At 41.8% G+C, this 27,784-nt stretch overlaps 3 protein-coding genes and 3 non-coding genes across 9 annotated transcripts; 5 read left to right on the plus strand and 1 right to left on the minus strand.

The window, feature by feature from the left end:
- Positions 1-487: 487 nt before the first annotated feature.
- LOC106570067 (lysosomal thioesterase PPT2-A-like) lies at positions 488-9,351 on the plus strand. Of its 2 annotated transcripts, XM_045694623.1 has the most exons (9): positions 488-1,004; positions 1,855-1,954; positions 5,504-5,657; positions 6,523-6,618; positions 6,754-6,861; positions 6,998-7,081; positions 7,321-7,405; positions 8,020-8,074; positions 8,202-9,351. In XM_045694623.1, the coding sequence occupies exons 2-9, from the start codon at positions 1,934-1,936 to the stop codon at positions 8,343-8,345; spliced, it is 747 nt and encodes a 248-aa protein (XP_045550579.1). In that variant the 5' UTR covers positions 488-1,004; positions 1,855-1,933; the 3' UTR covers positions 8,346-9,351. The 2 variants fall into 2 exon arrangements, with proteins under 2 accessions (XP_045550579.1, XP_013997495.1); XM_014142020.2 differs by lacking the exon at positions 1,855-1,954 and having other exon boundaries at positions 489-1,004.
- Positions 9,352-16,014: 6,663 nt separating this feature from the next.
- Positions 16,015-20,119, plus strand: LOC106570065 (40S ribosomal protein S5). Its single transcript, XM_014142016.2, has 6 exons — positions 16,015-16,537; positions 17,353-17,462; positions 17,720-17,929; positions 18,400-18,528; positions 18,879-18,977; positions 19,160-20,119. The coding sequence occupies exons 1-6, from the start codon at positions 16,102-16,104 to the stop codon at positions 19,226-19,228; spliced, it is 1,053 nt and encodes a 350-aa protein (XP_013997491.1). The 5' UTR covers positions 16,015-16,101; the 3' UTR covers positions 19,229-20,119.
- Positions 17,522-17,653, plus strand: LOC123726946 (small nucleolar RNA SNORA3/SNORA45 family). Its single transcript, XR_006759053.1, has one exon. It is a non-coding gene; the product is annotated as a small nucleolar RNA SNORA3/SNORA45 family (small nucleolar RNA).
- Positions 18,092-18,217, plus strand: LOC123726942 (small nucleolar RNA SNORA65). The gene has a single exon (XR_006759050.1). It is a non-coding gene; the product is annotated as a small nucleolar RNA SNORA65 (small nucleolar RNA).
- Positions 18,657-18,787, plus strand: LOC123726945 (small nucleolar RNA SNORA3/SNORA45 family). Its single transcript, XR_006759052.1, has one exon. It is a non-coding gene; the product is annotated as a small nucleolar RNA SNORA3/SNORA45 family (small nucleolar RNA).
- On the minus strand, positions 19,353-27,155 carry LOC106570066 (N(G),N(G)-dimethylarginine dimethylaminohydrolase 2). Of its 3 annotated transcripts, none has more exons than XM_014142018.2 (6): positions 26,865-27,155; positions 24,934-25,628; positions 24,481-24,669; positions 23,781-23,900; positions 23,214-23,357; positions 19,353-21,460 (listed from the first exon to the last, which is right to left on the minus strand). In XM_014142018.2, the coding sequence occupies exons 2-6, from the start codon at positions 25,240-25,242 to the stop codon at positions 21,344-21,346; spliced, it is 879 nt and encodes a 292-aa protein (XP_013997493.1). In that variant the 5' UTR covers positions 25,243-25,628; positions 26,865-27,155; the 3' UTR covers positions 19,353-21,343. The 3 variants fall into 3 exon arrangements, with proteins under 3 accessions (XP_013997493.1, XP_013997492.1, XP_013997494.1); XM_014142017.2 differs by lacking the exon at positions 26,865-27,155 and adding an exon at positions 26,612-26,764; XM_014142019.2 differs by lacking the exon at positions 26,865-27,155 and adding an exon at positions 26,612-26,762 and having other exon boundaries at positions 24,934-25,624.
- Positions 27,156-27,784: the final 629 nt, after the last annotated feature.

Genomic DNA, 27,784 nt, shown 5'->3' on the forward strand with positions numbered 1-27,784 from the left:
TGGGTACTTTTTCCACCACTGGTGGTTTCTTTGCAGCAATTCGACCAGGAAATAATAAAAATAAAGAAAAACCCTTGAATAAGTAGGTCTGTCCAAACTTTTGACTGGTACTGTATATGATAATTATTACCCCACTACAGTAAAGCCCATTTTAAATGGAAATACTGTGTGAAGATGTAATTTTGTGGGTGAGCAAAATAGTAACTGAGCGACACATTCAATAGTTGTATTTTGGTATGATGACCAGGCTACATTCGGGAAAAATTCAGCAGATCTTGACTTGAATTATCATTTGAGTATGTACTGTCTGTGAGCTACAAACTTGTTTACAATAAATGTACTATATGTTGCCGTCCTAACTGTGTTATTTTGGGAAAAGGTGCATGCGGCATTTTTCTGTCTAGGATAATTGGGGCCACGGTTGGGGCAGGCGGCTCCTTTGAGAAGCTATCGAAACCGGAAATGACTTAATGCGCGGTGTCGGGTTTTGATCAAGAACCGGAACAAACAAACCCCCAAGCAAATATTAAGTGGCGTTGTGTCTAAACACCTGTTATATGCAGAGGGTACATGCTGAAATTTCGCAAGGGTGTTCATTTAATTTTAAACACGATTTATGAAAGGGAACGAGAGTAAAGAGTAGCACATGAGATGGCAATTGTATGTAGGACCTATTTATTTGCACAATTGTCTAAAGAAACAGGAATTCCCCTAAACCAAGCAAGAAGATTTTAACCCGTATACGGTGTTGGGCAGATTGTGTATAGTGTACGATATTTTAGTATTCGTTGGTTTTTACCGCGATTTAATGTTTTGTTAGAATAACTATGAAAGGGCCCTCTGCCGTCTCTAGTCGTAGGAAGAGCGGGGTGACAAGGCTGTTGTGGACACTGTTTGGTGCCTGCCTTGTTGCTACAGTTATCGGGTACAAACCAGTGGTCATAGTCCATGGTTTGTTCGACAGCTCCGGGGTATTTGTGGAGTTCCTTCGCTTCATCAATCAGGTGAGTGCATGAAAATATACCAACACAGGCTACAAATATAAGTCAAGAAAGATTGGATATGGGTGTTAATAAACCCCTGTTAGGCTATGTAACAACGGAACAGATATGGCAGGCTGGATTATGTAGACTGTAACATGTCTAAGACCCATATCAGTATCTTAAACTATAACGTGTTTGTATTAGGGTTTCCATTGTGCTGCTGTAACCTGGGCCCGTGCTTAAGTTTACTCATCAAACATGGCTGTGGTCTGCTTGAATAGCACGAAACCATGTTTTTTTTATAGTAATTTCGGTCGCTTTAATGTTTCCAATCTCGCTAGGACTGTTACATAAGTGTCACATTGTCCTCTATGAAGGCGATGTTCTAATGAAATCAACGTTTGTCGCCGGTCATATCAGCTGAGTTCTTCATGAATACTACTGAAATAGGCTCTTGATTGTTCCAGATTCTTGACATAATGTTGCCTTTGTTACCCTTTGCCTGGGTGTATGCACAAGAAAACAATCATAAGGAACATAGCCATGAGCAACAATAAACGGGGTTCACAGGATGACAGAAAGGACCAGATTAGCTGGATAAAGCAAGTACTATCCTGTAGGAACTATCTTTATGTGCAATCAGTGAAAGCATTACCATGTTTCTCTCAATACCACAAGGATGACGAAATGTAAGTTTAGTCTAGTGCTGTTTGAATGCAGCAGGTAATAATTGTTTATTCGTTTTTTATTTAACCTTTATTTGGCTAGGCAAGTCAGTTAAGAACACATCCTTATTTACAATGATGGCCTACCAAATTGCAAAATGCCTCCTGCTGGGATTAAAGATTAAAATATATATTTCTTATATTAGGACAAATCACACATCACGGCAAGAGAGACAACACTACATAAAGAGAGACCTAAGACGACAACACGCATGACAAGACAACATGGTAGCAGCACAAAACATGGTACAAACATTATTGGGCACAGACAACAGCACAAAGGGCAAGGAGGTAGAGACAAAAATACATCACGCAAAGCAGCCACAACTGTCAGTAAGAGTGTCCATGATTTGAGTCTTTGAATGACGAGATTGAGATAAAACTGTCCAGTTTGAGTGTTTGTTGCAGCTCGTTCCAGTCGCTAGCTGCAGCGAACTGAAAAGACAAGCGACCCTGGGATGTGTGTGTGCTTTGGGGACCTTTAATAGATTGTGACTGGCAGAACGGGTGTTGTATGTGGAGGATGAGGGCAGCAGTAGATATCTCAGATAGGGGGAGAGTGAGGCCTAAGAGGGTTTTATAAATAAGCAACAACCAGTGGGTCTTGCGACGGGTATACAGAGATGACCAGTTTACAGAGGAGTATAGAGTGCACTGATGTGTCCAATAAGGAGCATTGGTGGCAAATCTGATGGCCGAATGGTAAAGAACATCTAGCCGCTTGAGAGCATCCTTACCTGCCGATCTATAAATTACGTCTCCGTAATCTAGCATGGGTAGGATGGTCATCTGAATCACATCAACCACATTACCTTTGTTTTGGAGGCGTTCAGAACAAAGTTACATGTAGAGAAAGCTTGTTGGACACAAAGAAAGCTTTGTTGTAGAGCATTTAACACAAAATCCGGGGAGGGGCCAGCTGAGTATAAGACTGTATCATCTGCATATAAATGGATGAGAGAGCTTCCTACTGCCTGAGCTATGTTGTTGATGTAAATTGAGAAGAGCGTGGGGCCTAGGATTGCGCCTTGGGGTACTCCCTTGGTGACAGGCAGTGGCTGAGACAGCAGATTTTCTGACTTTATACACTGCACTCTTTGAGAGAGGTAGTTAGCAAACCAGGCTAAAGACCCCTCCGAGACACCAATACTCCACACGAATGGAATGGTCTACCGTATCAAAAGCTTTGGCCAAGTCAATAAAAATAGCAGCACAACATTTCTTAGACTCAAGGGCAACGGTGACATCATTGAGGACCTTTAAGGTTGCAGTGACGCATCCATAACCTGAGCAGAAACCAGATTGCATATCCCTATGAGGCTAGTTGGTCACAATGTACATGGGACAGCATGTTACTATTCCAATAGCTCCACATTTCAATCAAACCAACTATAAATTGTAGAAATGAATTTACAAATATTGAAAGCATTTAATGAGAATCTTAAAGGTGTGCAATATGAAAATATTGTGTAATTTATTGGCGGTCCCTAACTAGCCCTGGTCACACACCAGCTGGCTGAAGCTAATTGGCAAAATATTTTGTCTAGCTCTTCCCACTTATGAACACACATGACTCCCACATCAAACCACACACCAAAACCAATTTGTTTTTAATTCAGTCCCGGGTGCTTTTATTAAACCCATAACTAGCCAGCTAATATTGTTGCACTCGCTAAGTCTAGGGGTCTTAGGCATAGGTAATTGGTCTGTAACCTGAATGAATGTTTACCTTAAAGGAATACTTTGGGATTTTGGCAATGAGGCCCTTTATCTACTTCCCCAGAGTCAGATGAATTTGTGGATACCATTTTTCAGTGTCTGTGTCCAGTATTAAGTTAGCGGTAGTTTTTCATGCCAATGCTAACTAGTATTAGTGAAATAAGAGTCTATGGGTATCTGCTAGCGTGCTTCGTCTTGACCTCTTGGTCAATCATATGTTGAAATGGTGACAATGCATATGTACAAAAAGACAATGCCCAAACTAGACTCAAAAACAAACAAACCGCCTCATGCCACCAAACAAAACCTGCAGCCTAGCGGCTTGCAAGCTGGGACACAATCACCTTAATTGGCAGCACTTGATTTATTAACCAGGCTCAACATCTGGACAAGGTTTCTGCTTCCCCCTGGGGGAATGGAGTTCGGTAGTCTAACCTGGAGTCCTAACACTACCCCCCGCCCCCCAATATCATAAGACCTCCCCCAACAAGAAAATAAAATAAAAAAATTCAGTCACCAATATCTATTTTCTTAACTTTTATACTTTATATTTCTTTTCCATAAAACTTCCTTAACTAAAGAGACCAATAAGTACAGTATAAACACTAGAGCTGCAGTTACACAACCTGACTACAGAAACCCTAAACTCTGAGGAAGCCATTTTCAAAACCAGAAACCAGTCAAAAAAACTAAATCATAACATTAATTGCTCTGCACTCAGTTTGATTTTTTTCCTTCCAAAAGTTGCCCCGCAAAACCCAGAAAGCGTCTTCCAGCGGATCCTCACAAAGCTCACAATATGACTGGGAAGTATCCCCTCCCTCTCATAGCTGAGAAACATGTCAGCTAAATCAACACCTGACACCAACACACCCTCAAGGTTAGCCAGTAGCTTCAAATTAACTGCAAGAAGCCCAAACGGAAATAATATTTGACAAAAACATAATTTCTAATTTCGTATACATTTGTATACGATCACATATCTCTCTTATGGATGGGAATACCTTGGAACAGATTTCCAAAATGTAAATCATGAAGAGCTGATTTGCTGGTGTTTTTAGTCTTATATACAACAATTCATTCAATTCAGAAAAGTTGGAGTGACAAATAAAATCACCCGTGGGAAAATTCATCCCACAGGCCGCCAGTTGGTGAACCCTGCCTTATGGTAAATTGTGACATCAAACAAAAATAACTTGATTGGACATTTTATTATTTAAGCCTGCCAGCAGCACCATCATGCAGATGTCCTCCAGCACAGGTAGTCTCCAATGAAGACTGACATCAAACAAAGTCCGTAGGCTGTACAGTTTCAATTATGGTCTGATTCAGCGTTGACTTAAGCTGCAATATGCAGAAAACGCTCTGCCATTTCCTGGTTGCTAAAATTCTAATAGTTTGCCTAATTTCAGTTTGTGACAAAACAAACATGTGTAGAGAATCATTGTCCACAGCAGTTTAGATGGTAGTCTTTTCCATAAATTTGTATTTTCAGCTGTTTAAAGCTGGTGTACAAAACTGAAAGTAAAAGACAAATTAAACTTAAGAACGGGAAGCATAGAAACAGCGCACATAGAACATAGACTTGCTTTCAATGAGAATTACATATCTATAACTGAATTTGGTCAGGTCGCCCCAAAAGTTACACACTTTAAGTCTACCTACCTATGGTTTGATTTTTTTTTTTAACTTGAAGGACATTACATATCATATGAGAACTGTTTGAAGAACCCATTTGGATTCCATATAGAACCCTTTCCACACAGGGTTCTACCTAGAACCAAAAAGGGTTCTACCTGGAACCTAGTGCACAAAAAACGGAACACGTTTGGCTTGTGAGCACCACTTTCAAAACTACTGGCTGATTTTAAGTTTTAGCATAAGAAATGCTGATATCAGTTGAGACGTTTTACATCATGTATTGACTAATTTGTCATCTTCTCTGACAATCCTAGCTTTATAGCATTCCAAATAAACCTATCTTCGTTATAGTCATTGATCCTATTAAAATTAGGATTTCTATTCTAATTCTATGCTTATAGTGCTCTAATCTGTCCCATCCTCTTCTTCTGACAGTCTCACCCAGGAACCAATGTGTCAGTCATCGACCTGTTTGACCGCAGCTCCAGCTTACAGCCACTATGGAAACAAGTGGAGGGCTTCAAGGAAGCTATCTATCCCATCATGCAAAACGCTGCAGATGGGGTCCACTTCATCTGCTACTCTCAAGGTGTGTGTGTGCAACTTTGTTATGCGGAATCTTTTTTTAATACAGCTTTATATTCAATCAATCAAATGTATTTATAAAGCCATTCTTACATCAAGCTGATGTCACAAAGTGCTGGACAGAAACCCAGCCTAAACCCCCAAACAGCAAGCAATGCAGGTGTAGAAGGACGGTGGCTAGGAAAAACTCCCTAGAAAGGCCAGAACCTAGGAAGAAACCTAGAGAGGAACCAGGCTATGAGGGGTGGCCGGTCCTCTTCTGGCTGTGCCGGGTGGAGATTATAACAGAACATGGCCAAGATGTTCAAATGTTCATAGATGATCAGCAGGGTCAAATAATAATAATCACAGTGGTTGTCGAGGGTGCAACAGGTCAGCACCTCAGGAGTAAATGTCAGTTGGCTTTTCATAACCGATCATTCAGAGTATCTCTACCACTCCTGCTGTCTCTAGATAGTTGAAAACAGCAGGTCTGGGACGGTAGCACGTCTGGTGAACAGGTCAGGGTTCCATATTTGCAGGCAGAACAGTTGAAACTGGAGCAGCAGCACGGCCAGGTGGACTGGGGACAGCAAGGAGTCATCAGGCCAGGTAGTCCTGAGGCATGGTCCTAGGGCTCAGGTCCTCCTCTGAGAGAATTAGAGAGAGCATACTTAAATTCACACAGGACACCGGATAAGACAGGAGAAATACTCCAGGTATAAGACTGACCCTAGCCCCCTGACACAAACGACTGCAGCATAAATACTGGAGGCACTGTGGCCCCATCCGATGATACCCCCGGACAGGGCCAAACAGGCAGGATATAACCCCACCCACTTTGCCAAAGCACAGCCTCCACACCGCTATTCACCCTTGTTCTGTTACAGGTGGACTGATTTGCAGAGGGATCCTGTCCACTCTCCCTAATCACAATGTCCACTCCTTCATCTCTTTGTCCTCGCCTCAGGCTGGACAGTATGGAGGTGTGAGTTCATTATAAACCATCAACTTGATATTTGTGCTCAACAGCCAGCGTGATTGTTTGAAACATGATACATTGAAGTTTTGTGTGAATATGTGCTGAGGCCTGAATTAAACTAACTTGTGTTTCTGTTCAGACACAGACTACCTAAAGTACCTCTTCCCCCAGTTCATGAAGTCCAACCTGTTTCATTTCTGCTACACTGGAGTGGGCCAGAGGATATCCATCTGCAACTACTGGAAAGGTGAGTGTGTTTAGGACAAAATGTACCTTCACTCAACCTTGCCTCGTAGGGCTCCCAAGGAATCACTGTGGATATATTGAGGATCTTTGGTCGTAGTGAAAAGTTGTTTGACTAAACTGTTTGTTCTCTCTTGCAGACCCCCATCACACGGACATGTACGTGAACGGCAGTGATTATCTGGCTTTATTGAACAGTGAGAGGCCAAATCCCAATTCGACAGGTCCGCAACACTGCTAATGCGACTCTTGTCGGTCCACTTTGCTATGGGTTTTATATTCATCCACGATTTCAGAGAAGTGTTAGTCTACTCTATTGCTGCTGAGTCAACATTGTCATTGGTTGTATTACTCTGCATTTCATAGGAACCTTTTAGTCGTTGTACAGTATTGTTATGTGCATTTTGTTATCATGTCAGTAATTATATTATATAGTTAGAGTATCATATCCTTTCTCATTCAGTGTGGAAGAAGAACTTCCTACGTATCAAGAAGCTGGTCTTAATTGGGGGGCCAGACGATGGAGTCATCACACCCTGGCAGTCCAGGTGACTAGTTCATCCTTCCTCTTTCCTAGAGTATACAAAACGTTCAAAACACCTGCTCTTTCCATGACATGGGCTGACCAGGTGAAGGCTATGATCCCTTATTGATGTCACTTGTTAAGGCCACTTCAATCAGTGTAGATGAAGAGACGGGTTAAAGAAGGTTTTTTTAAGCTTTGAGACATGGATTGTGTGTGTGCCATTCAGAGGGTGAATGGGCAAGACAAAAGATTTGTGTCTTTGAACGGGGTATGGTAGTAGGTGCTGCTGGGTTTTTCACGCTCAACAGTTTCCAGTGTGTATCAAGAATGGTCCACCAGCCAAAGGACATCCAGCAAACTTCACACAACTGTGGGAAGCATTGGAGTCAACCTGGTCCAGCATCCCTGTGGAACGCTTTCGACCCCTTGTGTGTTAGGTGTTCCTAATGTTTGGTATACCCTGTATATTGTTTCCATTCTATCTGCTTGATAAGGTATTTCTGATCTTAAATCGGCTCTATGAAAAATATTCTCTCTCCACTTTAATGTATGAGGCATTGTGTTCCGAGAGATGTCTCTTCATTCAATGTCATCCATTCACTGGTTCACATATTTTTTTTCTTTTTTACTCTTTAGTCAGTTTGGATTTTACAATGACAATGAGACCGTCGTTGAGATAAAGGACCAGGATGTAAGTATTATTTTAGACCATGGTTTTGCATAATTATGACAAGATTCCACCTTGATGCTAGATATATCAAGATGCTATATGTTATCTTTTTATAATGATTCCTTACATTTGTCTCCTCCTTTCCTAGCTATATTTGAGAGATGTGTTTGGCCTGAAGACCCTAAACGCTCGTGGGGACCTGTTCCTGTGCTCAATGGCTGGAGTAGAGCACGTCAAGTGGCACTCCAATGACACGGTGTTCAACACCTGCATTGAGAAGTGGCTCGTTTAGCGCTGACTACTCCACCAAACAGCATTACAAGAACACTCATATTTCATACAATCTTTACAGTGAAACACACACACACAGTTTTACCGCTGCAGTCTGATTCACACAGTGGAAATATGAGTTTAACTATGTCTGCACTACATTGTGAACTACTCCTTATGCTCTTACGTTTGTGAGAATGATTCAAAACATACTGTCATCATTACACTTCAAACCCACATGTACATACTGTTACATGTGTATCCATGTGTGTTTTACCTACACATACCTAAGAAAGTACCACACAACAGTGCCTGACTGAGTGACGCCCTGTTCATTTTCAGACCCACTGCCCAGTCCATCTCTTTACTAGTGACTTTTACCATTGGTTTTAGCTGGTAACAAATGTCTTTGTCTTTTTAACCTATATAAGTAAGCCCTTATGGTGGTTGTTGCTGTTGCTAAGCTACCCAGCAGACCGCTGCAGTAGAAATCATGCCTTACGTTTTTAGAATGTTAGCCATGTGTCTCAGTGTTCCATTTTATATGTCTCCAAACCGAAGTGTTATGACACACTGCCTACAGTGATGGTGCTAAAAAGGTGGAGGGGAAGAAAAAAGGGAAGTGATACTGGAGACAAGAAATGATTAGTAAGGAAAGAGGGTTTAGGAATGGATGGAAAGGGAGAAGAGTAAAGAGTGTTGTTTACCTGTCTTGAACATAATGTATGTGACATACCTGTACCTCTCGTTGCATTTAGATATCTCAGGTTTGATCAGAAGCCTATGTCTGTTTTTGTCAAAGGGAATGGTTTATTTTTAACTCAACTGTTTGTTATACTGTTATGGGTGTTTTCTTAAGATGGTATGAAAAAGGGAATTGCCTGTGGGACTATAGTGAAAGTACTCTATTGTGAAGTAAGATAGAAAGCATTGCACAAAGATTAAAAATGTAACTAGAAATGAGACTGTCAGGTATGAGGGATTGTTATAGCTTGTAAAATATTTGTAAAGTTGTTGACATTGCAGTATTATGTGTGTCTTCTTGGTTTATGTTCTGCTTCTAAGGGAATTTATATGTTGCTCCACTCATACAGGAGTAAAGGTTTAGTGCACTAATTTGGGGGGGATACATCCCATGGCTCTGGATGAAAATGAAAGATTGTTTTTCAATATATTTATTCAAAATTACTTTTTAAATACATTGAACAAAAATATAAATGCAACAATTTTACTGAGTTCCAGTTCATATAAGGAAATCAGTCAATTGAAAGAAATTCACTAGGCCCTAATCTATGGTTTTCACATGACTGGGTATACAGATATACTTTTAGGACTCCCGAGTGGCGCAGCGGTCTAAACCACTGCATCTCGGCGGTTCGAGTCCAGGCTGTATCACATCTGGCCGTGATTGGGAGTCCCATAGGGTGGTGCACAATTGGCCTAGCGTCGGCTGGGATTGGCCGTCATTGTAAATAAGAATTTGTTCTTAACTGACTTGCCTAGTTAAATAAAGGTTAAATGTAATATATATAATATATATATATATATATATACACACCTGTTGGTCACAGATACCATAAAACAATTTTGAAAAGTAGGGGCGTGGATCAGAAAACAAGTCAGTATCTGGTGTGACGAATGTAACTATGATTCTACGAATACCTGCAAGACGGTCAGTACGGTTGAAATGGATTATGTCCCTTGTGCTCCGCACAGGTCGAGTAATTAATATCAAAGTTACACCGGTGACGTGACAGCTTGGCAGGATGTGCTCGCGGTTTATATAAAACCGTATGTTGGTCCACGCAATGTCTCAGAGAATCTTCTCGCCCAAAAGATTCAGGGTGATAGGAAAGTACAGACGGTCTTCCAGGTATTTGTAGAACCATAGTTACATTCGTAACTTCCGTTCTACTTCAGACCGTCAGTACAGTTGAAAGTATGGATGACTCATTCCAATAAGGTCACGAGGAATAGCGCTACTAACCTCTGGTTAATGCACAAATGCCACTGGAAGAATGGCAGAGCCCATGGTGTGGCAGGATGCAACGTTGACCTTGTAAAATATTGAGAATGTGCAGGGTGATGACCATGTGGCAATTCCAGTCCTTGGGGGTCTGATTGGTGTCACAGTTTTGCCCCAGCTAACACCTGACTCCAATAATCAACTAATCATGATCTTCAGTTTAGAATGCAGTTTGATTAATCAACTGTGTTTGCTAGGGATGGAGAAGAAGTGTGACACCAATCAGGCCCCTGAGGACTGGAGTTTCCCACCCCTGATTGTAGCAGGTTTGCCTATCTCATTCAGGGGGACTCTCAGTGCAGTCCAGAATGAGGCACCACTTCTGGCCGAGTGACATCACACCTTCTGGGACAGTGAGCCCTACTCCCTTGTAGGCCTGAGTGAGGACGTCCACAACCCAGTGTAAAATCCTCTGCTTGGACAATGCAAGGCCTTTGACATGTCTGGTGAGTATGCAGGCCATTGAAGAACTGGGACATTTTCAGCTTTCAGGAATTGTATACAGATCCTTGCGACATCGTCCGTGCATTATCATGCGCAGTGGCGATTTTAGCATGTAAATCTTGGTCCCCCCCCCCCAAAAAAAGTGGGATGCATTCCAGCAAAGTCACTACACAATACATTCATTGCACTATAATGGTGACAAACGGTGTCCACAAACTGTAAGGGCCTACATAAAGCTGTCCCAACATCTTACCACCGCTACACCTGGCTAACAGTTGAGCCTTGTCTGGCAGTGAAACCGTTAATTCAGCCTCATTTACTGCCTTTTAAAGAAACATAGCTGATATGAAACGCGATCACGACACGCAGGCTAAAATATCAAAATAAAGCCTGAACCAATTATATTAATTTGGGGACAGGTCGAAAAGCATTAAACATTTATGGCAATTTAGCTAGCTAGCTTGCACTTGCTAGCTAATTTGTCCTATTTAGCTAGCTTTCTGTTGCTAGCTAATTTGTCCTGGGATATAAACATTGAGTTATTTTACCAGAAATGCACAAGGTCCTCTACTCCGCCAATTAATCCACACATAAAACAGTCAACCGAATCCTTTCTAGTCATCTCTCCTCCTTCCAGGCTTTTTCTTCTCTTGACTTTATATTGCAATTGGCAACTTTCATAAATTCGGTGCTTTACCGCCACTGACCTCGTTCGTCTTCAGTCACCCGCGTGGGTATACCCACGTGCCATATCATCATTGGTTATCTGCTTCTATAAACCAATGAGGAGATGGGAGAGGCAGGACTTGCAGCGTGATCTGCGTCACAAATAGAACTGACTTCCATTTTAGCCCTTGGCAACGCAGACGCTCGTTGGCATGCAATAATTGAATAATATAGATTCCTAAATTTATTTTGCACGTAGCACACTTCGGTCTATAGTCAGCCTGTTACATGAAAATGTGCAAATGAAAATCATAACTGGCACACAGATTGGTAGAAATGGTAGCTCAGTTGGTAGAGCATGGTGTTTGCAACGCCAGGGTTGTGGGTTCGATTCCCACGGGGGACCAGTACGTAAATAAAAAATGTATAAAATGTATGTATTCACTACTGTAAGTCGCTCTGGATAAGAGCGTCTGCTAAATGACTAAAATGTAAAATGTAAATATGGCTGACTTGCTTGAACAAATCTGGTTTCTAATGACAATTGAGAACTATGGCATAAGGGGGACGACAAGCGGATAAGAGGCAATCCGTAATTTCGATTAAGACAATGAGCGAGCGAGGACGGACGTAGTCAATATAACTATTTGTTTGGCACTTTTGAAATGTATAGCGACAGAATTCAGGACATGGGCCGTTGTTAGTGTTCTCCCTGTACAAGTCACAACCGTAGAATAAATAAAGGGGGCATACAATGAAAACGTACAATATTCAATGATTAGATTTCTTTAAAACAGGTTATAGGCTACATGTGCACCACCAAGACAGAACAGTAGGTGAAATTAAGAGGGGTAAATAGACCAAATTATTAGGGTGAGGCACATGGGCGACTAACAGCTTACTACACAACAGACACTGAGTATTACTTTCTTAGCTACAGTATACATACCTCCCTGGCATATTATATAATTTATGCAACAGCATACAAGACATTTTTGGACTCACGTTGTTGTGCTGTGCTCACTTGAACAGGAAGGTGGCGCGGCGGTCCTTCGTGGGCAAATTTTGTCATCAAAGTCTGGCATTCTCTGGATATATGGTGCTTTCAAGACAACTGGGAACTCGGAAATAAACAAGGTCGACTCATGATAATGTAATTGATCTTCAGGTCGTAGCTCTAGAAAGAGGCCCAAGTCCCCAACTTACAATTCCGAGTTGGATGACCGTTCAAAACGTCTTTCCCAGTCGGAGCTAATTTTTTTCCGGAATTCCCAGTTGTCTTGAAGTCAAGTTTTCACAGTTCGAGTTAGTTGTTTTGAGCGTGGGACAAATCATGCTTCATTGACAGCATGGCCAATGTTGAATATTTATCCTTTTAAGCTTGGAAAAGAGACCCATAAGCCCAGACTTTGACCACACACCAACTCCACTGAATAGCGGGCTAGTGATTGCTTTGCAACGCTTGCAGTTAGCCACTGATTCCTTCCAAACCACTTATTGTTGAATTAGCGATTTCCAACTTGTTGTGTAATGTTTATGTCCAATGGTCGATGAGCACCGATATGTTTTATCTATAATTGCTCTTCATATGACAAGGATTAAAAAGGATTTGCCAGTAAATTGTCGACTTGATTCATGATGATGACTGCTAGCTAAGATTTTGAAAGTATAATGTTGACATGATCAGTCCAATCAAAGCTACTGTACATACAGTTGAAGTCGGAAGTTTACATACACCTTAGCCAAATACATTAACTCCGTTTTTCACAATTCCTGACATTTAATCCTAGTAAAAATTCCCTGTTTTAGGTCAGTTAGGATAGCCACTTTTAAGAATGTGAAATGTCAGAATAACAGTAGAGAGAATAATTTTTTTCAGCTTTTATTTCTTTCATCACATTCACAGTGGGTCAGAAGTTTACATATGTAACAGTGTAGGTTCCGTCCCTCTCTTCGCCCCAACCTGGGCTCGAACCAGGGACCCTTGCACACATCAACAACTGACACTCACGAAGCATCGTTACCCATCGCGCCACAAAAGCCGCGGCCCTTGCAACGCAAGGGGAACAACCACTTCAGGTCTCAGAGTGAGTGACGTCACCGATTGAAACGCTATTAGTACACACCACCGCTAACTAACTAGCCATTTCACATCGGTTACACATGCACTCAATTAGTATTTGGTAGCATTGCTTTTAAATTGTTTAACTTGGGTCAAACGTTTCAGGTAGTCTTCCACAACCTTCCCTCAATAAATTGGGTGAATTTTGACCCATTCCTCCTGACAGAGCTGATGTGACCGAGTCAGGTTTGTAGGCCTCCTTGCTCTCACACACTTTTTCTACCCACAAAATTTCTATGGGATTGAGGTCAGGGCTTTGTGATGGCCACTCCAATATTTTGACTTTGTTGTCCTTAAGCCATTTTGTCACAACTTTGGAAGTATGCTTGGGGTCATTGTTCATTTGGAAGACCAATTTGCAACAAAGATTTAACTTCCTAACTGATGTCCTGAGATGTTGCTTCAATATATCCACATACTTTTCCTGCCTCATGATGCCATCTATTTTGTGAAGTGCACCAGTACCTCCTGCAGCAAACCACCCCCACAACATGATGCTACCACCCCCGTGCTTTACGGTTGGGATGGTGATCTTCGGCTTGCAAGCGTCCCCCTTTTTCCTCCAAACATAACGATGGTCATTATGGCCAAACAGTTCTATTTTTGTTTCATCAGACCAGAGGACATTTCTCCAAATAGTACGATTTTTCTCCCCATGTGCAGTTGCAAACCGTAGTCTGGCTTTATGGTGGTTTTGGAGCAGTGGCTTCTTCCTTGCTGAGCGGTCTTTCAGGTTATGTCGATATAGGACTCGTTTTACTGTGGATATAGATACTTTTGTACTCGTTTCCTCTAGCATCTTCACAAGGTCCTTTGCTGCTGTTCTGGGATTTATTTCCACCTTTCGCACCAAAGAACGTTAATCTCTAGGAGACAGAACGCGTCTCCTTCCTGAGCTGTATGACAGCTGCGTGGTCCCATGGTGTTTATACTTATTGTTTGTACAGATGAACGTGGTACATTCAGGCATTTGGAAATTGCTCCCAAGGATGAACCAGACTTATGGAGGTCAACAATTTTTTTTCTGAGGTTTTGGCTGATTTCTTTTGATTTTCCCATGATGTCAAGCAAAGAGGCACTAAGTTTGAAGGTAGGCCTTGAAATACATCCACAGGTACACCTCCAATTGACTCAAATGATGTCAATTAGCCTATCAGAAGCTTCTAAAGCCATGACATTTTCTGGAATTTTCCAAACTGTTTAAAGGCATGGTAAACTTCTGACCCACTGGAATTGTGATACAGTGAATTATAAGTGAAATAATCTGTCTGTAAACAATTGTTGGAAAAATTACTTGTGTTATGCACAAAGTAGATGTCCTAACCGACTTGCCAAAACTATAGTTTGTTAACAAGAAATGTGTGGAGTGGTTGAAAAACAAGTTTTAATGACTCCAACCTATGTGTATGTAAACTTCCAACTTCAGCTGTCTGTGATTTGACGTAATTTTATCTGTGGCTAATGACCTTGAGCCTTCTTGGATGGGCACTTCTAACGTCCCTCTATGGCAGCACCCAAGGGGCTAGAATTTTTTAAGTCTTCCCTTAGACTTGGCGGAGATTTAGTGTCCCCATGAGTGACAGAACACTGAGCCAATCATGGCGCAATGCTTTGTATTTTCTGCTGGCTTGCCCCACCATTTCTTTTTTGGGCAAAAAATGTGGGGCTCAAAACATGTGGGGCTCTGCCCCACCTGCCCTGAATCACTGGTCGCCACTGATCATGCTGAAACATGAGGTGGTGGCGGATTAATTGCACAACAATGGGCCTTTCATCACGGTATCTCTGTGCGTTCAAATTGCCATCGATAAAATGCTATTGTTTTCATTGTCCATAGTTTATACCTGCCCAAACCATAATTCCACCGCTACCAAGGGGCACTCTGTTCAACATTGACATCAGAAAATCTGCCCGGTACAGTTGAAACTGGGATTAATTTGTATAGAGCATACTTCTCTAGCGTGCCAGTGGCAATTGAAGGTGAGCATTTGCCCACTGAAGTCTGCTACGAAGCCAGACTGCAGTCAGACCAAGACCCAGGTGAGGATGACAAGCACGGAGATGAGCTTCCCTGAGACAGTTTCTGATAGTTTGTGCAGAAATTGTATGATTGTGCAAACCCACAGTTTCATAAGCTGTCCCGCAGGTGAAAAAGTAGACTGTGGAGGTCCAGGGCTGGCGTGGTCACACGTCTGCAGTTGTGAGGCCGGTTTGGACCTACTGCCAAATTCTCTGAAATGACGTTGGAGGCGTGGTAGAGAAATTAACATGAAATTCTCTGGCAACTGCTTTGGTGGACATTCCTGCAGTCAGCATTCCGATTGCAAGCTCCCTCAAAACTTGAGACATCTGTGGCATTGTGTTGCGTGACAAAACTGCACATTTTAGTGGCCTTTTATTGTCCCCGGTGCACCTGTGTAATGATCACGCTGTTTAAACAACTTCTTGATATGCCACACCTGTCAGGTGGATGGATTATCTTGGCAAAGGAGAAATGCTCACTAACCGGGATGTAAACAAATGTGTGCACAAGATTCGAGAGAAATACGTCTTTTGTGCATTTGGGATCTTTTATTTCAGCACATGAAACATGGGACCAACACTTTACATGTTGCGTTTATATTTTTGTTAAGTGTACTATCCTTGCGCCATCCAAATTCAGTAGGACGGATTATTTTCATTGAAACATATGTGAATTACCACATCAATAACTTCAATATGAGGGTTTATGTAAAACACGTCAGGGAAATCATATGCTCCAATTTCAGTTGTCATTACATTTCCAAATTTCATGTTAATATCGGAGATGAGATTTCTGCCATGGAACTAAAATTCCATAAAACCCGTGCAAGCCGGATACTTTTGCTTCATTTCCGCCTTGCTGGATATCTGCATGAGGCAACCTCATCAGGCCCTTTTTACGTCTTTGAGAAGTGTGGTACAGAACGGCAGACAAGTGAGTGAAAAGAATATACGATTTTCGTGGCCAAAATTGCATGAAAGAGCACAATGTAAAACCATCATACGTGTAACGTTACTCGTTTGCCTTTGAGTCAAAAGTATATCACTATTTATTTTTTTTGTCCAAAGTTTTTAAAGAATTTGAGTGTTTGCTCCGTGCTCAAATGATTTCATCAGGGAAGATTGTTAGCGCGATGTTAGCACAAGTGCAACATGTATGTCTAGCTAACTACACGTTTAGCGTCCTCGCGGGATCACTCAACGCATTATGTTGCTTTACAATATGTTTCGTTTTCTGTTTTAACGCATGGCTATTTTAAATATATTGTAGTTTTGCTCACAATTTGACGTTGGCTGGTGAAATTAACGTTACTGTAACTAACTAGCAACCGCTAGTTGGTAGACTCGAGCTGTTAGGCTTTTGGGCCTAGTGTGTAGACTCGTTCACATTGTCTGTTTTTTATTCCTACTAGTTAATTACAGGTAGTTATTTACACATGTATTTATGCTGTCCATGTGTAGCCTAACTCACGTTGCCAACATCACTAGTAAACGTTAACCGTTATGTCTAACGTTAGCTAACTATTCGTGTGTCTGCAGCAGTGGCAGAAATTCCTTCCTGGTGTTTCCTGTTGCATTCAACGAATTAGTTGATCATAATGTGGTAATGTCATTGATTAATGTAGGATACCATTATTACAAGGCCTTTTGTCTTGTGGGATCTGCGGCCAGACATTGCGCTTGTGGTACCTTGAATCTCATAATTAAATCACCAGTATTACCTGACCAAAAAATTATGTTTCTCTCCAGTGACTTCAGAGTCGTGGGAGACTGCCCCAGCAGTGGCTGAAACGCCAGAAATCAAGCTCTTTGGGAAATGGAGTACAGATGATGTTCAGATCAATGACATCTCCCTGCAGGTGAAGCATTTCAATGTTCCACTGGTGACCCTTCTAGGCACTAAAATGTAATTTGTGTAAGCGAGGCTAGAGTCACGTCTTTACAACACTCATTGTCCTGGTGTGCTAGAGTGCTCGCATAGTAAACGTCTTTGCATATTCATTGACTGTAGTCTCTTGTGGCCCAGTCAATCACCAGCTCAGAAATATGTATGTATTCCCTTAAACCTAAATTCTTGGGAAGGGAAATAGTATTTATGCTTTTTGCTTCACCTCAGGATTACATTGCCGTGAAGGAGAAGTATGCTAAGTACCTGCCACACTCTGGAGGCCGTTATGCTGCCAAGCGTTTCCGCAAGGCCCAGTGTCCCATTGTGGAGCGTCTCACCAACTCCATGATGATGCACGGCCGCAACAACGGCAAGAAGCTGATGACCTGTCGCATTGTTAAGCATGCCTTTGAGATCATCCACCTGCTCACTGGTGAGGTACGTACCATCTCTACCTTATCCAACATTGTTTTTTACGTCCCAAATAGCACCCCGTTCCCTTTAGTGTGTTACTATGGTTCTTGGTCAAAAGTAATGCACTAAATGGGGAATACGGTGCCGTTTGGAACGCAGTCTTTGCCTTAAACTCCATGTCTGCCTCCCGCCACTATGCTGGTCTGTTTTAGTGACCTGGGTATAATCCAGTGGAGGCTCAGGTGGACCCAGCTCTAGGAAGCAGGGCTGCCTAAACAAATGGGTAACTGTGCCGAAAGGCCTGGAACACACCACATGGAATTTTTAATGCTTTAAGTCCATGCCTACTCTTGTTAGTTATCACTCCAATTTTAGTTCAATCAGCTGGATGTCCCATATGTAGGCTCTAAGTGGCTTTCCCTGTGATTTGTACCCCTGAATATGGTTTACAGTTGTGGTGGTTGACCTTGTCTCATCTGCCTTGCCCCCCCCAGAACCCCCTGCAGGTGCTGGTCAATGCCATTATCAACAGTGGACCCCGTGAGGACTCCACCCGTATTGGTCGTGCTGGTACTGTGAGGCGGCAGGCTGTGGATGTGTCCCCTCTGCGAAGAGTCAACCAGGTAAAGTAGACTGCCTGCACATTCTGCTCTCCAACTCAGTGCCTGTGTATGCTGCGACTTGTTTCACTGCCAAAAATCTAGGCTGTCACAAGTGAAGCAACAGGAATATGAAAGACGTCATTTGTGTACTTGAGGCTAGAGTCACGCCTTGACAAACTTATTGTCCTGGTGTGCTAGAGTGCTCGCAGAGTGAACATCTTTGCCTATTCATTGGCTGTAGTCTCTTGTGGCCCAGCCAATCACCAGCTCAGATACAGAATGTCCATGTTGACTTGCGTTTTGTGTAGATTCACAACATAGTTTATTTATTTTCTGTGTTGTGCATGTCTGCCCCCACCGTGTTGTCTCAGGCAATCTGGCTGCTCTGCACCGGAGCAAGAGAAGCTGCTTTCAGGAACATCAAGACCATCGCTGAGTGCCTCGCCGATGAACTGATCAACGCTGCTAAGGTGAGACTGTTTAAAGTGTAGTCTCAAGTACTGAAACAGCATTTAATGTTTGGTTCTGAACCAGTCTGCAGTTTTCACACAATTTTTATAGTGTGCTGTTATGTTAGGGGGGGCATTTTACTAGTTCTCCATGTCAATTTATTTGGTATTGATCAGTGTATTGAATGTTTTGTCTCTGTCAGGGTTCTTCTAACTCCTATGCCATCAAGAAGAAGGATGAGTTGGAGAGAGTCGCCAAGTCCAACCGTTAAAGTTTGCTTTCTAGAAGAAAAAAACAAGGAAATAAATTTGAACCTAATTTGTTTAATGTGGTATGGTGTTTAGTAAAATGCACACTTATAAAGGCATCAGTACATGACTGGGTTGAGAAATTAGTCAAAGGTTTAAAATGAATTTATTTGCAGTACTAAATACAAAGTTCTAAACATCACATAAAGGCTACACTAAAATGCTGAATTTGAGTACAAATTGCGTTTACTTGTTTTGACTATATAGGTAGTTGAACTATATAAATTAATGCAGTGTCTTAATTGCATACTACTGATTTGTATTCTAAAGGGAAGTAGGCCAGTGGTAATGTGTTATCACCAATGAGGACTTCACAACAAAGTACAAAACCCAGGTACTGTGACTCAAACAATGCCAGTTTATTCCGAGTTGAAATATCATGGTCTGGTGGTGTTGAGCAGTAGTGTACAACCCTCAGTTACGTTTGAGACCTTATGAACAACTGTCAGTGTTTCAACCCTTAGGCCTTTCCAATTTGGGCCTTGGTTAATCCACAGGAACATGTCAACTGTAATGATGGAAATTGTTGAAGGGGACTTTTGAACTTGTACCTTCCTTGGGTTATTCTTTGACCGTCATCTCAACCACCAGGACATTATTTAAATGTGTACAATTTCACAAATCAGTCATTATGTCCTTGTGGGTTTGACAAAGAATATAAATTTATTCATACCTATAAAAAGCATGCAGCCAGGCCTGGTGGCAGGATACATTTTTCAAAAGCAGACCCTCCAAATCTGCATTTTAGGTTTCACCTGTGTTCTAATTCAACAAACGTGCATTTATAATCCCCTTTACAATAAAGCCTTACATGCATCTATCACATTTGCGTGGTGGCAAAGGCCTACAGTTGAGCAGAGGTGTTTACTCATTTCCTTCAATTCTACTTTATTTAGCCTACATGGCTGGAGACAGGATGTTATTTGTAAAATAAATGTTTTACATAAATATATTCCCCACATTTTACTGATTGGCTACTCTTACACTGAGACACAAACAACCTCGTTAATGCAACAGATAGCCCAAGCCAATGAGAAGACGTAAAACAGATTATAGAATATCAGGCGGCAACAAACACTACTAAAAATCAATGATGTTAGCGAGAGGTACTGGGGATTCTTTTTCCACATCGTGTATGGTGTGCTGTATAAACTCCCGCCTATACCTCTGGATTGGTGGATAAATCAACCGCCTATATTTACCGGGAAGAGACGCTATACTAGCCTCAATCCGTCCTGGATTTCAAAAGTGGCAAACGTTTTTTTATTCTCAAAATTGCCGGGCAGTCACGTGCATCACACATCAGTACACTCGTAACAACTTCCGCATTGCCAAAATTCTACTCTGAAATAAGCCTCGCGTAGCAAATCATTAAAAAAAATCTAATACATTCGCGACACATTGCCACCCATACATAAACAGGCAAGTTATTTTCGTTTGGAAAGATTTCTGAATTAGTAAAACCTCTCGCTGCGCCTCCGTGTTCGCAAAATATTGAGTTGAGAAAATGAGAGATTCGTCTTTTTCAGCACGAGGCATTTGCTCGCCAAACTACTTTTTTTCTGTGATTGTATTTAGAAATTTGCGAAAGGTCGATAAAACCATAGATATAGAATCCATACAACAGACGAGCCTATTCAATTCAGGACCGGTAGCCATGGCAAGTTTACCACTAAAATTGCCAAAAAAAAAACAGCCTACTTGGAGTGGGTTTGAGAATGGATGAGTATTTAAATACAAGTTGTTATATAGGGACATAAAATGCCCGCATACAGAACACCTACATTTCAAATCTACAGCCTATTAATGTTCATCAAGCCACACTGCTCTCTTTCCACAGTAGGGGGTGCAGTTGTGCAGAATATGCACACTGAACCCTCTAGCCCTGTGTAGTGCCGGGCCCCCATCTTACCCGTTTTAAAGTTCAACTTCAGATCTGGGATGTCCCAAAGATCCCATTAAGAATTTCTCTTTAGCTCCCTGCCCAACAGTTGGCGATGTCCTTGATATGTTCACATTTGTATTTACATATAGTCAATGAAGGTCTATGTGTGTTCTATGGGAGAAGGGCAGGGCATTTAGAAGTATGGCTTCCTGTTGATAAGTAGGCAGAATGAAGACAGAGACCCTCCGAGCTTGGAGGCCTCGCTACACGCTGTAGGGAGGAGGGTGTAGTCCATCAGCTTCTGGAAGGCCTGGTGGGCAGGAAGATATATATATATATATATATATAATACCATTTTATTACATTCACATTTATGGGGAGAATCTTTGGCCAAGGTCTGCGACGGCTGGTTGACAAGCTTTTGTGTTAGTAGCCTACTGTTCATCCTCCATTCTTTATTCTAGCATGCACTTCATCATGTGACTATTTCATGGTGTTTTGCATCAGGGAGGAAAATGAAAGAGTTAATGAAATAGAACATCATATTATGGCACTCTTGAAATTGACTAGAGGGACTTTGTACTGAAAATAAAGAAATTCTCTCTTACACTGCCTTCAGAAGTAGTTGACATTTTCCACATTTTCCACCCCTTGACATTTTCCACATTTTGTTTTGTTACAACCTCAATTTTAAATGAATTAGCTTGAGATTTTGTGTCACTGGCCTACACACAATACCCCATGGTGTCAAGGTGAAATTATGTTTTTAGAAATGTTTACAAATTAATAGAAAAATGCTGAAATGTTTCAGTCAATAAGTATTCAACCCCTTTGTTATATCAAGCCTAAATGAAGGGTACCTATTGGTAGATGGGTAAAAAAAAAGGCAGACAGAATATCCCTTTGAGCATGGTGAAGTTATTAATTACACTTTGGATGATGTATCAATACACCAGTCACTACAAAGATACAGGCATCCTTCCTAACTCAGTCGCTGGAGAGGAAGGAAACCATTCAGGTATTTCACCATAAGGCCAATAGTGACTTTAAAACAGTTACATAGTTGAATGGCTGTGATAGAAAACAGGATGGATCAACAACATTGTAGTTACTCCACAATATTAATCTAAATGAAAAGAAGAAAGCCTGTACAGAATACAAATATTCCAAAACATGCATCGTGTTTGCAATAAGGCACTTAAGTAAAACTGCAACAAATTTGACTAAGAAATTACCTTTAGCTCCTGAATACATAGTGTTATGTTTGGGCCAAATCCAACACTTCATTGGGTACCGCTCTTCATATTTTCATGCATGGTGGTGTCTGCATCATGTTATGGGTATGCTTGTCATCTGCAATGACTTGGGAGTTTTTTTGTATACAAAGAAACGGAATAGAGCTAAGCACAGGCAAAATCTTAGAGGGAAACCTGGTTCAGTCTGCTTTCCAAAAGGCACTGGGAGACAAATTCACCTTTCAGCAGGAAAATCCCGTAAAACACAAGGCCATATAGTTGTATACCAAGACGACATTGAATGTTCCTGAGTGGCCTAGTTACAGTTTTGACTTAAATCGTCTTGAAAATCTACGGCAAGACTTGCAAATGGCTGTCTAGCAATGATCAACAACCAACTTGACAAAGCCTGAATAATTTTTTTTAAGAATAATGTGCACATTTTGTGCAATCCGGGTTTGCAAAGCTCTTAGAGACATACCCAGAAAGACTCCCAGTTGTATTCACTGCCAAAGGTGATTCTAACATGTATTGACTCAGGGGTGTGAATACTTATGCAAATGTATTATTTCTGTATTTCAATTTTCAATAAATGTGCAAAAAATCTTTAAAAACATGTTTTAACTTTGTCATTATGGGGTAGTGTGTGTAGGTGGGTGAGAAAAAAGCAATTTAATAAATTTTAAATTCAGGCTGTAACAACAAAATGTGGAATAAGTCAAGGGGTATTAATACTTTCTGATGGCAATGTATATGCCAAAGGCACAATAAAGTGGATATAAAAAAGTACTGCTTAGTAAAATAACCTAAAGACCACTGTTCACTCACAGGGACGCTTTCGGGACACTCCTCAGTGGGCGGGTGAAGCAGGTAGTCCACTTTGGAGGGGCCCCTGACGTAGACACAGTTAGCTGCTGCGCCCTCAGGGACCGTGAGCACTTCGTAGTGGTGATCAGTCAGCTGCTCCATCATCTACACACACACACACACACACACACACAGAGGCAGGGCTAACAAGTTTCGCGTGACAGCAGCGGCCAGGGTCTGTTCCCATTAGAGTAGCCCACACAAGGAGAAACTGAAATGTGCATGAGCCAATCATCTCCGGATGGGGACCAAATAGAGCAGACACTAGGGTAATGTGGGCTTATAGGGCTCTAAACAACACCATGAGAGTTTAAAACAGCCCAATAAAGCTTGATTTATCATTTACATTATTCATCTGAGCACAGTGACATAAATACTGGGCTGGAGACAGTCTTTTGAGGTGATCACTTTGCATGTCTGAATGGGAGTTTGTTGTGGCAAGCAGAATGTGGTCTGCACATGGGTAGAGAGCTACAGTATATTCATTAATAATCTTTCTCTTGGACACACACAAACACACACACTCACCCGGAGGGTCTTCTTGGCCCCATCACTGTTGCTGATGATGATAGTATCAGGACCTCCCATAGAGCAGATGTTCTTTAGACGCGCTCCCCCACAAACTGGCACCGTGGACACAGCAAAGTCCTAAAACAAGGACAGAGATGGTAAGAATAAAATATTGTACACAGGGATATGGTTGTGTACTGGGACATCAAATCAAGTAAGAAATCCGATAGATTAGATAATGAATACAGTGTAAATATGGCATGTAAAGCAACATCAGGAAATCAGACAGATGGCAGACACAAACAAAGCCCCACACACAATTGCATGCCACACCCTGAGTGACGAATATCCAAAACCAACAGGTTATGGTATTAACTATCATTACAAGTCCATTAAAATGTAAATAAATAGACCTGACTGTGAAAACATCATGTCTAGTTTATGGGAGCATGGTAGAGATGTAAGAAGTACACATTTACATTGTACATAAAAAATAATTAGTCTTTTAACTATAGATCTCATAATACAATAGGACAATGGCCACCTGCTCATCCCTGTTGCAACACATGGGTTCTTTCCCAATTTGTCTTTCCTTGATTCCTTATGTCCTCTTTGCTTGCCTCTTTCTCAGAACATATTGGAGGAGAAGGTTGGAGGAGAAGGGACTTTTGATCTTGTCCTCTCATGTGGTTTGAGAAAGGAATCAAGCTATACTCACTCTGAAAGTGTCGGCCAGAACCTCAGCTCCTCTGTGGTTGGTGTGGGAGGAGATTCCCACAAAGAACTCCCTGCCGGTGAAGAGCACGTCACTGCCCTCCAGCGTGGCCCCTGCGGAGCCCCCCTCCTCTGCCCCCATCTCCACCACTGTCAGGTTGAGCTCCGACATCACCCTCCTCACTGCTTCAGTCTTAGGGAGATAGGAGAAAGGGAAATGGAGGGATGGAAAAGGGGAGAGGGAGTTGATTTTCCAGGTCAAACTGACTCTACTGCAACATTAATCTATAATTAAAACATAATTAACAGCAACATAAATCACTAATTTAGACAGAACTACAACACGTTCAGTGGAATGATTCACAACACACACACACACATCTCCTTCATTTAGGGTAAAAAAAAAAATCTGCGATACAGAAAATAAAACATTTTATCAGTTGTGGTCAGTGTTTACCTCACTGCGTCTCTGCTGTTTGAAAGGCCTGGTGATGAGTGCCGTGTCTCCCTGTATCACCGCTACATCCTCTATCCTCCAGCTCTCTGGTAGCTCCGGGTCTGCAGGGATCTCTATGAGCTGCAGCCCCACCTTCTGTCTCAGCGCCCCTGTCAGCACCCCAAACTGACGCTGTGCTTTGGCCAGGTCCATCGTGGTTTCCCCGTTTTCGACCTTGTCGCTTTTCTCGTCATCAACCTTCCCAAAGGTCTCTGGGATGCCCCGCACCACGGCATGGGTGAAGCGGCCGTACGGCAACACGCTTGCCATAATGTGTGTGTGCGTGGTGTGTGTGTGTGTGTGCAGGTGTGGGAGTACCCTGGCTATGGGCTAGTAGTGGTGTTCTGCCACTACAAGACAGAACAGTGAAAGTGTGTGTATGCCACTAGATGAGTGGGAGGGAGTGGGTGAGAGTTCTTGTCAGATTGTGTTCCCAACTGTTTGAGAAGCTGCGAGGTGTGACGGCAAGACCAGCTGGACACTAAAGGGATGTGATGGAGAGAAGCAGCAACTCTACGGGGAGTCTGTCAACCAGGCAGGAAAACACACTGGAGAAAGTCTTCATCCCTGTTCTTCCACTTCAGTGATCAGCCACTCCAATACCCACCGCATAGTTCCAGGGAGGTAAATATGGGGAGTTTCAGTCTGATTGCTGTCTGAAAGAAAGTAGGGAGACAGATTCTTTGGGGCTTTTTGATGAGAAGGATAAAGCATGTTTGTACATGCTCTGTGACTCATTAGATGAAAGTTCCTGTGATCAATTGTGCCTGCTCTACTGCACGCATCTCAGTCTCTTCGACTGTAGGACATACTGTCTGGACCATAACATATTTTCCTCAGAGAGACAAAAGTCTGTTTTGTGGTGATACTGGAGTTGGACAGAGATGGCATGAAAAAAAAAAAAAAAGGATGATCTGAAGTGTCCAGTGTTCACCAATATACCGCCCCCATATGCTACTTGATTTAAATGATTGAGACCAACTAAATAAAAACAATTATTCAACAGCTAGTCATGTAGATAGAGACACTATTCTTCTTTCAAGTTGAACTGTGAACCAGAATTAATACAGATAACAGAGTGGACTGGAGAATACAGACAAGGGCTGCATTGTTCAAGGGCAGATTATTTGAGCACAACATCCTACAATGGCCTTGCAATGGCAAATATATCCGCTCATTGCCTACAGTTGAAAGACAATCACTGCTTTATTGTCATCCTTTAGTGAATCCCAGCGGCAATATTCTCTTTGCTGAACGCAACAAGTGTTGCAGGATTGTCAATATTATGTCTGTATATGTTCACATTCTGCCTACATTTTGTGTATTCTGGTTAATTAAGAGAGAAAAAACATTTGATAGCAGGGTGATAACCATTCACGGCAAAATGGAATTAACTATCAGACAATAACAAACAAAAAGGGATGTTTCTCAGTATTGATTTTAGGAATGTAGACTACCTAAACCTAGATTTAGGAACATTTCTCTTACTAATTTATTTCAATGTATTTTTAGCATCCCATGCCAGCCATCTGCAGAGTAACAAGTTGCACGAAAAGCATCTGAAATATTTGCTTGTAAGAGCTCATCATGCCCAGTGCAATGTCAATATTCCAAAATCTAAGTGAAGATGGAAGCCTACCTTATTATTGCTTTTACAGAGGTTATTCAAATTCTGTTCTTTTCCCCTGGCTGTGTCTTCCCGGTCATCGTATCTCGTTATTATCTTCTCTTCTATATTTCCCTCTCCCCGTCTCACCCGTTGCCCTGTTCACCCTTTCATCCCCCACTTCCCCTCCCCATCCCCCACCAGTCCGTCCTGTCCAGGATTCCACCTCTCCGCTCAACGAGAAAAGTTGACAGTAGGTTATTATCACGATAGATTTGCTTCTTACCTTGTATGAAAGTGCAGATCGAATAGAATTCACCCACCGGAGTTCAACTCGCAAACGATTCTGACTTCTGTCACTTTAATAAAGTAGGCCTAGGCTTAACAGCTAATCTCCTTATAAAATGTTGCCCAAACCCGTTGAAATGTTGCTTCTAACGTAAACTCTTTCTATGCAGAATTCATAGTAACAAAGATTGATTTCAAGTGGTACTCGGAGAGATTATTTTATTCATATTTTCCCCCTGATCTATTGTTTCCAAGTGTGACAGCCCCCAGCACCCTCGCCTAACTTGTATCCGCCCATTCTACATATAAACGTGAACAGTTATATACATTTGCAATGCTATTTTCTTATCGTGCGCTCATCAGATTAAATTGGGCACATTATTAATTCCCAAACTTTCATCACTTTTGTTTTTACAGACGCAATACGTTTGACTATTCAATTGTGTGTGTGTGTGTGTGTGTGTGTGTGTGTGTGTGTGTGTGTGTGTGTGTGTGTGTTGTTGGCCTCTAGTCTTTGTCTGTGAAAAATAATCCTGGCTTTTCTGCAATATGGGTCATATATCTGTGCAATGGGTCCAAGAGAAAGAGATATGATGGAGTCACACAACATAGTTTGTCAAAGTGTCTGTCTTGGAAAATGAAGAACAGTTGTCTAATTCATTATCAATGCTGGTGGTTTACCACACATGAGGGGTTCGGCCTACAAACGTTGAGCATTACTCAGTTTCACGTTTGAGATATTCGTCTCTGATTAAATGGTAAACACAGAAACAGCCCCACTAGTGACAGATGGCGTGTGTGACCTGCAGACAGGGCAGTGCAATGTTCCCGTCTAGCGACTGGCATATGTTACTGCAGTCAAAAATCTCAAAACAGTCCACTGCAGATTTGATTTGAGTCAGAAAAAAAGCTTTAAAG

Source organism: Salmo salar, chromosome ssa14 (assembly GCF_905237065.1).
Source record: "Salmo salar chromosome ssa14, Ssal_v3.1, whole genome shotgun sequence".
Classification (NCBI taxonomy): domain Eukaryota; kingdom Metazoa; phylum Chordata; class Actinopteri; order Salmoniformes; family Salmonidae; genus Salmo; species Salmo salar.